The sequence below is a fragment of the Melanostigma gelatinosum genome (assembly GCF_949748355.1).
Source record: "Melanostigma gelatinosum genome assembly, chromosome: 1".
NCBI classification, from domain to species: Eukaryota; Metazoa; Chordata; class Actinopteri; order Perciformes; family Zoarcidae; genus Melanostigma; species Melanostigma gelatinosum.
In genome coordinates this window covers 27,452,345-27,463,085 of record NC_136634.1, presented here as the reverse complement: position 1 = coordinate 27,463,085, position 10,741 = coordinate 27,452,345, and the positions used below count along the sequence as shown (strand labels likewise).

General features: G+C 44.4%; 1 protein-coding gene across 1 annotated transcript; it reads left to right on the top strand.

Moving 5' to 3' along the window:
• Positions 1-2,213: 2,213 nt before the first annotated feature.
• On the top strand, positions 2,214-9,410 carry LOC306778732 (dynein axonemal assembly factor 4-like; the record flags this gene model as incomplete). Its single annotated transcript, XM_079270384.1, has 9 exons — positions 2,214-2,336; positions 3,889-4,036; positions 5,581-5,711; positions 5,825-6,011; positions 6,091-6,236; positions 8,218-8,327; positions 8,399-8,552; positions 8,939-9,044; positions 9,248-9,410. The coding sequence occupies 9 exons, from the start codon at positions 2,214-2,216 to the stop codon at positions 9,364-9,366; spliced, it is 1,224 nt and encodes a 407-aa protein (XP_079126510.1). The 3' UTR covers positions 9,367-9,410.
• Positions 9,411-10,741: the final 1,331 nt, after the last annotated feature.

Here is a 10,741-nt window from a genome sequence, read left to right as displayed (position 1 = left end):
ACACTAAATTAATTGCGTAGGAGTTTGCTTTATTTGTTACCATGAGGTGTTGAGATTGCAGAGTATTGGACAAACTGAAATGTGGACCTGATGAGGACACTAGATGAACAGTCAGGGGATCACCACAGTCATTACAGTAGAACTTAAGAACCATGAGCAGCTGAGCTACATTTAAGGTCAATTTATCCAATAGACTCAAAACCACAACTGTCACTATTGGCTGACTATTTTCAGTGGCATTCATGGTTATGTGAGAACATGTCATCCAATGAGAATAGGACCATGTCTGGGTAGAAGAGGAATATATCTGGGTAGAAGAGGAATAGATCTGGGTAGTAGAGGAATAGATCTGGGTAGAAGATGAATCGATCTGGGTAGAAGAGGAATAGATCTGGGTAGAAGAGGAATAGATCTGGGTAGTAGAGGAATAGATCTGGGTAGTTGAGGAATAGATCTGGGTAGAAGAGGAATATATCTGGGTAGTAGAGGAATAGATCTGGGTAGAAGAGGAATATATCTGGGTAGAAGAGGAATAGATCTGGGTAGTAGAGGAATAGATCTGGGTAGAAGATGAATCGATCTGGGTAGAAGAGGAATAGATCTGGGTAGAAGAGGAATAGATCTGGGTAGTAGAGGAATAGATCTGGGTAGTTGAGGAATAGATCTGGGTAGAAGAGGAATATATCTGGGTAGTAGAGGAATATATCTGGGTAGAAGAGGAATATATCTGGGTAGAAGAGGAATCGATCTGGGTAGTAGAGGAATAGATCTGGGTAGAAGATGAATCGATCTGGGTAGAAGAGGAATAGATCTGGGTAGAAGAGGAATAGATCTGGGTAGTAGAGGAATATATCTGGGTAGTTGAGGAATAGATCTGGGTATAAGATGAATATATCTGGGTAGTAGAGGAATAGATCTGGGTAGAAGAGGAATATATCTGGGTAGTAGAGGAATATATCTGGGTAGAAGAGGAATAGATCTGGGTAGAAGAGGAATAGATCTGGGTAGAGGATGAATAGATCTGGGTAGAATAGGAATAGATCTGGGTAGTAGAGGAATAGATCTGGGTAGAAGAGGAATAGATCTGGGTAGAGGAGGACCGGAGTAGAATAGGGTAACGAGTGCAGCCAGCACTATATTCTGTATATAAGTGTAACGGGTGTGGTATGGACCCAGAAGCAGTACGACGGCCACACGGAATAGTTGGAACGATACTTTATTCCAGGCTGAACGCACAACAAGCAAACAGTTTTGTCCATGCATTTATCTTCAGCAGACTGGACTACTGCAACGGTGTGTTTACAGGTCTCTGTAACAAGTCCGTCAGAAAGCTGCAGCTGATTCAGAACGCTGCAGCTCGAGTCCTCACTAAGACCAGGAGGGTGGATCACATCACTCCAGTTCTGAGGTCTTTGGTCTAGCTTCCTGTCAACAAAGAATTGACTTTAAAATCCTCTGGTTTCTAAAGCACTGAATGGTTTAGGGCCAAAATACATCTCTGATCTGCTGCTACCTTATGAACCTTCCCGACCCCTCAGGTCATCTGGGACCGGTCTACTTCCTGTTCCCAGAGTCAGAACTAAACATGGAGAAGCAGCGTTCAGTTGTTCTGCTCCACATATCTGGAACAAAGTCCAGAAAGCTGCAGGTCTGCTGAGACCCTCAGCTCATTTACATCAAGACTGAAGACTTTTCTGTTTGCTGCTGCCTTTAATTAAACCAGGTTCAAGGAGATTAATACTTTCTGCATTTTACTACTGTATTTTATTTCGTACACTGCTTTCTCATGTTTTAATGAATGTTTTTAATGTTTTAATGAATGTTCTTAATTAATTGTTTTTAAATATCTTTTTATTTTGCCTTGTGTTTTGATGCTTTTAATGGTTTGATGTGAAGCACCTTGAATTACCTTGTTGTTGAAATGTGCGACACTAATAAACTTGCCTTGCCTTCTTTGGGATTTATTCTCTACTATTAAGTTACACACGGTTGAGAACTTCTGCTTTAGCCTATTTGAAACTATTAGAACGGATTTTTCCGCCAAACGTGAAGGCAGCATGCTGGTCACCATAGAAACAGGACGCCATGAGGCAGCAGAGCCGCATTTGTCTCTTCAGGACTCTTCTCCTCTTGTCGCAGGAGTTACTGTTGACGCTGACTGCATCGGGGTGAACCACAACCACGAACAGCAGCGGGACACGAAGAGGAGGAAGATGCCGCTGTTAGTAACAGACTACTCGTGGACACAGACGGACTCCACGGTCTGCCTCAGTGTTCCACTCAAACGAGCGAGAGTGAGTAAAGTGGACATCCTGTCCACGGACGAATACCTGAAGGTAAGGTTACAGGAAGTAAGGTTCGGTACCTTTCATGCTAGCTGACAGCAACACACGTCGTGCTTCTTTACTCTACTACGGTGTTGTAACTCACAGGGGCGTTTCCAGGATGTGAGGACATTCGGGGCTTAGACCGGCCCCTGTGCGTGTGTGTGTGTGTGTGTGTGTGTGTGTGTGGGGGGGGGGGGGGGGGGGGGGTAAACCAGCTCTATTTTGATGCTCTTTTATGCACTCTGGCACTTAATCACACCACATATATCTTAATCATTGGGAAAATGAGATGGATACCTCAAAAACTGTAGTATAATTATCAACTGTGTTTTAGATTGAGTAGAAACAGAATACTTCACAACTGCTATCACATATAGTGACTTGAGTTAGTCAGAGTTATATTGACACATTTGTGTTTACAACTGTGTCCCTTAAGGGGCGGGGCTTAATTAAGTAAAATCAGAAGTTAAAAAGACAGCAAAACATGTCCAAACCTTTCCAACACACCACAAGCATTACATGAAGACAAGCAGACTAACACGTAGCAGACATCAGCACCAGGCAGCACAGTCTCAGACAAGCTCATAATACAAGCAGCAAGACAAACACGCCGAACAGAACCAGTGCAGCAAGAGGACACCCGGGATTTCAACCACATTATACGCACGCAAACATCTGCAGATGACATACACCACCTCCTCGGGCCGGCGGCGGTAGATGGGAGCTCGTAGGCTGTGTTACCACGCTGCGTGGTGTCAAGTGATATACAGCAACATAACCCGTCATGCTGTTGAGACACCATGTTCTGATGTCTCTTAGCTTCGTGAGCACGAGAAAGTGACATCAACAGGACGTTTGACACACAGGGATTTGATGGAATTTAAAGGACATTTTAAATCTGTTTAAAATACAATTATTATTTTTTTAAATGCATTGATACTATGCTTGGGAATGTCGACACACTATTGTGGAAAAAAAGATTGCAATAGTAATAAATATGTATAGTCTTGCACAGCCCAAACTCATACACTGATGGCATGGGGCTACAAGCTGCCACCTGCCCATCAGGACTGAACCAACTCACACTCCCACTCGTCCAGACACCGATGGTGAGCTGTTGGACACATAGACGAGGACTGGAGGAGTCGGAGTTGGGGATCGAACGGCAGATCTACCTGCCGCACCTGTAACTGCTTTTGCTTAAGTAGAGATCTGAGTATTTCCTCCACTACTGTAAGTTAACATTAGTTTATTGAAATTTTGAAAGTGCTGAAACGTAGCCTACTTCATATTATCAATCATAAAACATAGGCTCACTTCTTAGTCTAAACTGCAGTCTCAGGTGACCTCAAATGGAGAAAACATGATGACGTGTTGTACGAGGAGGTGCAGTGGAGTAAAGGCATCTCTTCACTGGTTCACTGGTGCCCCACCACATGCAACTGGTGCCGCTGCCTCTCAGACAGCCGGAGTCCACTTCACGGCTGTATTTTATAATGTGTAATGTTTGGTGTTTCTCCCCAAACAGTAAATAATGTTTTCCACGTTATTTTCTGCACAGGTGCATTACCCGCCATATCTGTTCGAAGCCTTCCTCTGTGAACCCGTTGATGACGACAGAAGCACAGCAAAGGTTGGAGACGGAGTCGCAGTTTTCAGTTTGCCAAAGAGGACCAATAAAGTGTGGGAGCATCTGATGAGGACAACAAGTAAGAGCATCTCGCTGACCGTGTAGTCATTTCACGTACCAGAGACTCACACGTTCTCAGAAGACCTTTTATAACCTGTGATGCTGCCACTGCCTGCCCGCTGACTCCTCACTACTCTGAACCTTTCGGGGCAGCTAGTGCTAACACAGCTAAGTGCACTCACAGCTCATGGAACGACCACGAGTTGCTGCTGTATACCTCGCTGCAGCTCAGCTGTTGCTAGGTGGGCCGACAGCTTGGTGGGTTGACGTTAGTATTTGAAGAGATCGTATGGTGCGTCTTCTTTGTTTCTTATAATGTGAGCATACATCGGCTCTCTTCTTTAGTTTGGATGGCGTGTGTTTGAGGACGCCTTACAGCCCATTGTGGTCCAGACACTAATGAATACAACCCACATTAGACGAGTGTTGGTTGTGTTCATTCAATCCTACAATACAGCAGTGGTTTCTGATGTACACACAAATACTATTGTTTCTAATAAAAGGAATAGAAATCCAATAATGTATGTCTTTAAAAGGAGTTTCATCAAAAGATATTTGGCTGTCGTTACATTTATATACAAACTGTTGTACAGATGCTGTCCTGTGTGAACTTCTCTGTTTGGGCTTTCTAGACTCTCTGACGTCGCTCGATTCACAAATGTGTTTGAGACTGAAATGACCACATATTAATATCATCTCTACCAGGGACGAGCCGGCACCTGTGGCTTCATTTAGCTTTCTGACACACTGACTACATGTTCATGCACAATCATATCTTTTCCAAATATGACAATATTCTGAATTTGATACGGGGTCATGAGACAGCATATTCTGTTTGGATATGCTGAATGGAGCTTTAAACGATTCTGCCATTATGCAGTGATGCACACTGCTGTTTCTGAGTATTTAGTCAGGGGTGTCTAAACAGAGAGGTACACAGACAGACAGATGGACAGAGAGACAGACAGACAGATGGACATAGAGACAGACAGACAGATGGACATAGAGACAGACAGACAGATGGACGGACATAAGTAGAGAGACAGAAAGACAGAGAGACAGACAGACAGAGCGACAGGCAGACAGATGGACGGACATAAGTAGAGAGACAGAGAGACAGAGAGACAGGCAGGCAGACAAGGACCAAGACCTCACACCACAAGAACAGTTCCTTCAGTTGTGCAGTTGGGTTCATCAACAAAGCCGGGACCACTGACTGACTCCGACATGTCCTACTGTTACACACCCTGTCTACATTCAAATGCACTTTCCACTTGTATAATACATTTGTTTTAACGTACTGTTATCTGTTTGTTTGTTTGTTTGCCATATTTTATTGTACATTTTAATATTTTTCTATTTTTTAAATTATGTCTCGATTGTTCAGTGTATATTCTTATGCACCGATCACCAAGTCAACTCCTTATGTGTGTAACGTCCTTGGCAATAAATGTTTCTGATTCTGATTTGAAGTCTATTCAATATTTAGCCAGAGATCATCAGATTTTAAGTCTCCAATAGCATCCATAAAATGAATCCACCAACATACTGCATATGTTTCAGATGATACAGAAAAGAAGGAGGTCAGAGAGAGGGCTCTGTTGAACTACCAGGAGAAGCTTTCTGCACAGTCCACGTCCAAGGCCAAGAAAGAGCATGCAGAGAAGAAGTATGCGCTGCAGAAAATGATGAAGGTAACAAACTCCGTGACACCATGAATCACATCACCAAGGGTCCACGATGACCGTTGGAAATCTGCTGCGGAATCTAGAAGCACTTATTCATGGTGTGTTCTACCTGATCTCAGCTTGAAGAGGAGAAAAGAGACAGTATCCAGAAAACCAAGGACGAAGAGCGAGAGAGAACCACAGCAGAGCTGGCAGCATGGCAACTGAGACAGAAAGACAACGCAGAGCAAGAAGAACAACTCAAGCTCCACAGAGTCAGAGACCGTCCAAGCAAACGGGGAAATGGATGTTCAGCTGTCAGGCTGGGTAAGGCTTTCCCTGAGTGATCCCATCTGCTCCCACAAGCTGCTCTTTGCACTTTTAATGAACACATTCCTGCATTTAGATCAAAGAGGCGACAGTGAAGGAAAGAGCAAGAGAACACCAGAGGACCTGCCTGCTCCGAGACTCGCTGGAAACATTCAAGTCACATTCACTCCGCGACTCTTTCCAACAGCCCTCAGAGAATCCAGAGTGCCAGAGGAGGAACAGGTGAGGAGTGAGAAGTTCTGACCTCCTTTCTGTCATTTGCAGGGTTTCCCTCGTCGTTAAACAGCAGTGAGCATAATGTAGAGATTCCTCTGTGCTGTACTCAACGTGCCGGCATTCACACATTCACACATTCACACACAGCGTTCAGGGTCTAAACATTCACACATTCACACAGTCACACATTCACACACAGCCTTCAGGATCTAAACATTCACACATTCACACACAGCCTTCAGGATCTAAACATTCACACATTCACACACAGCGTTCAGGGTCTAAACATCCACACATTCACACACAGCCTTCAGGATCTACACATTCACACATTCACACACAGCCTTCAGGATCTAAACATTCACACATTCACACACAGCGTTCAGGGTCTAAACATTCACACATTCACACACAGCCTTCAGGATCTAAACATTCACACATTCACACACAGCGTTCAGGATCTAAACATTCACACATTCACACACAGCCTTCAGGATCTAAACATTCACACATTCACACACAGCGTTCAGGATCTAAACATTCACACAGTCACACACAGCGTTCAGGGTCTAAACATTCACACATTCACACACAGCCTTCAGGATCTAAACATTCACACATTCACACACAGCCTTCAGGATCTAAACATTCACACATTCACACACAGCCTTCAGGATCTAAACATTCACACATTCACACACAGCGTTCAGGATCTACACATTCACACAGTCACACATTCACACACAGCCTTCATGATCTAAACATTCACACATTCACACACAGCCTTCAGGATCTACACATTCACACAGTCACACATTCACACACAGCCTTCAGGATCTAAACATTCACACATTCACACACAGCGTTCAGGGTCTAAACATTCACACATTCACACAGTCACACATTCACACATTCACATACAGCGTTCAGGATCTAAACATTCACACATTCACACACAGCCTTCAGGATCTAAACATTCACACAGTCACACATTCACACACAGCGTTCAGGGTCTAAACATTCACACATTCACACAGTCACACATTCACAGACAGCCTTCAGGATCTAAACATTCACACATTCACACACAGCCTTCAGGATCTACACATTCACACATTCACACACAGCATTCAGGATCTAAACATTCACACATTCACACACAGCCTTCAGGATCTAAACATTCACACATTCACACACAGCCTTCAGGATCTAAACATTCACATTCACACACAGCCTTCAGGATCTACACATTCACACATTCACACACAGCCTTCAGGATCTAAACATTCACACATTCACACACAGCCTTCAGGATCTAAACATTCACACATTCACACATTCACACACAGCCTTCAGGGTCTAAACATTCACACACAGCCTTCAGGATCTACACATTCACACATTCACACACCAATGACACAGCCTGTGGGATCTATTTGTGGCTCGGTGTCTTACCAGAGGACACTTGGACACGCGGACTGGAGGAGCCGGGGATCGAACCGCCGATCTTTCGTTTCGTGGACGAGCCGCTGAGCTTTCCAATGTCCCTTTAAATGTGCATGTGGCACTTATTCACTTCAATGACACAGTAAATCATTTCAATGCATTATTAACCTCTGGACTCCAATAGCTTTTATGTGTTCAATGTTCAGAACATATCCCACATATTCTGAACACATTGGAGGTGAAACTGAATCAGTACCAGACACCAGAGGTCCTGTCGGTACAAGGACTGTGTCTTTACTTCGACTTATACTGAAATGTTCTGATCACAGTTGTTGCGAGGAACCGTCCGCTGGATATCGCTTCCAAGTCCTACGCCCTTGATTATCTCTTTCATTGAAATGTCACAGTCAGCGACAATTCCTGTATCGTATGCCTTTAAATATGAAACATTCCCAGAAGATAACGTTCCTCGAATCAAAGTTATATGTAGAGCTTGAATGCACCGTATGCTTTTTGAGTGGAATTACAATTGAACCAACAGTGGCTCAAGAAACAAGCTGAAGCCAGGCGTGCAGTGAACGCAGACGTTGACGAGCTGGAGGACCTGAAGGAGGAGGAGAGGAACCCTGACTGGCTCAAGGACAAAGGGGAGTAAGTGAGGTCTATTTCACAGCATGTGTTGTTGTGAACCACGGGATCACTAACTCGACTCTTTCCTTCAGCAAGTGTTTTGTGACTGGGGACCACCAGGGGGCAGTGAACGCCTACAGCCTGGCTCTCAGGCTCAACAGAAGGATCCCAGCTCTGTACTCAAACAGGGCGGCCTGCCATCTGAAGCTAAAGCATCTTCACAAGGCCATCGAGGACTCCTCTACGGTCGGTACTATCCCGGTGCTTCACATTGTGCTCATCTGTACTCGACTGCATGTGGCAGAGTCCGTTGAGGTCGAGCTGCACTGCACATGTTGCTGTCTTGAAACTGTACAAGGAGAGAAGCTAAGTAATTCCACCACTGCAGCCTCTGCACCGCCGATACACTTCTTCAGATTGGACACATGTTGAGTGGTTGTCATGTTGAGTTTGATCATGTTGAGTTTGATCATGTTGAGTTGGATCATGTTGAACAGTCCCTGTTATCAGTCGGATTTAGTTTCTACCGGCTTGAGTTCTTTGTACTTTACTTGGCGAATCATTGAGACAGTAAAGCTGCATTAAGTCATTCTGTACAGTAGGAATAAACATCTGCACACATTTCTCTGCAGGCGCTTGATCTGTTGACTCCACCAGTTGCTGCCAATGCAGCTGCCAGAGCTAGAGCCAATGTCCGCCGAGGATCTGCTTTCTGCCAGCTGCAGCTCTATGCAGAAGGTCTGACAGGCCACAGGGACACTGTGACTGTACATCTTTGAACTTCATGTCTTGGTTTTAATGATACACACACAGTTTTTGTATTGTGTTTAAAGACATAGAGTAAAGTAACAAGACATGAAGCATGTCTTTTCACAATGATAAGTGAATGGCTGAACCTGCTCTGTGCTGTCAGCTGACCCACCTGTGGCGTGTTTCCTCAGGCCTACAGGACTACCAAGCTGCTCTACAGACTGACCCTCACAACAAAGCACTGCAGGCGGACACACAGAGCATCAGAGACATTATTCAAGGCACTGCAGCGACTCTGGAGACGCAGTGAAGCACAGCCTACTGTGCATATAGTGTACGGCTGTTTACTGTCTGTTACCCAAAGGTTCAATAAATGACAGCAAAGACTCAAAGACTCTGCATATCTGTTTGATCCCTGCTGTATCCATGACGCTACAGGCTTCAAGCTGCAAGCATGTGAAGGCTACAGACCTGTGTCAGTGTGTTTACTGATGAATGAGATGTAGAGTGCATGGAAGACGCTCCATCAGTGTGAGCAGAACACCCTCGCGTGGTCAAATGTTCCACTAAACTAACCGGAGGCGCTACACCAAGCTCAGGTCTTGCATCTCAATCACATTTACCTTCAATGAACCTGCTCAACACTTCTGTTTGAGAGTGTGGTGCTTGCAAGTGAAAGTGGGTTCAGTGTGTTGCCCAAGGACACATGGACGTGGACGAGTGGGGCCGGGGAAAACGGATTGTGTGCAACACAATACATTTTCAACTTTATCTAGATCAGCCTCCATTCCAGTTTTTAAACTGCAGTGCTGTTGTGATGCACAGTATCAGCTAATAGATAATATCAGGTCACCTCAGTCATCTATTTGAGGTTAAGACAAAGAAGAAATCAATACTTGATGCTCTATTAAGTATACAAAGGAATTTAGACATGATTTGCTTGTTGTCTCTTATATTATATTATCATTTACCAAGTAAATCAGAAAATCGTGTCTGTTACGTCAAAGTAAATAGAACAATTGTCAACATGTCACAGTGTCCTTACACTTTGATCATTACAGCGATAGTTCCCATCACAGACAGACACAGATCACATCCAGCTGTGTCCAGTCAGATGAAGACAATACGGTCAGTGAAGTGGACCAATCCGTCTCTCGTCTTCCTGAACATGTCTCATGTCAGAGGACTCGTTCAGGCTCATTTGGAGACAACACTGTGATGTTTCATCGTTAACGACCCATTAGATACAGGTGTGTTCACTTCTTCACTTTGACCCGAGGAAGACCATCTGGGGTTGAAACATCATATCAGTTATGTGCTCCTGAACTAACAGCTGTGTCATTTTTTCATGTCCATCATTTGTTCTCTACTTTTCTGCATCTCTTCATCAGGGCAGAGAGCAGGACTCGTGGTAGTTATGAAACATCAAATACTGTGTGTATAGGTTATTAAACTTAGAAGCATTAACTCAACAGACACACTCGCTGTCAGCACAGTTGTTCAGACCAGCGATCACAACCACAGTCCGCTGCAGCTCTTTAAACGTAGAAATACATGTAAAACATCCGCCGAGTTGCTTTCGTCCTCTCCTGCTGAGGCTTCAGCCGTGTGCTCTGAACAGAGAGTCATGTGGCTGCAGGAGGATGCTCTCTGGTGGTTGTTGGTGCACACTGCAGCTAGGGAAG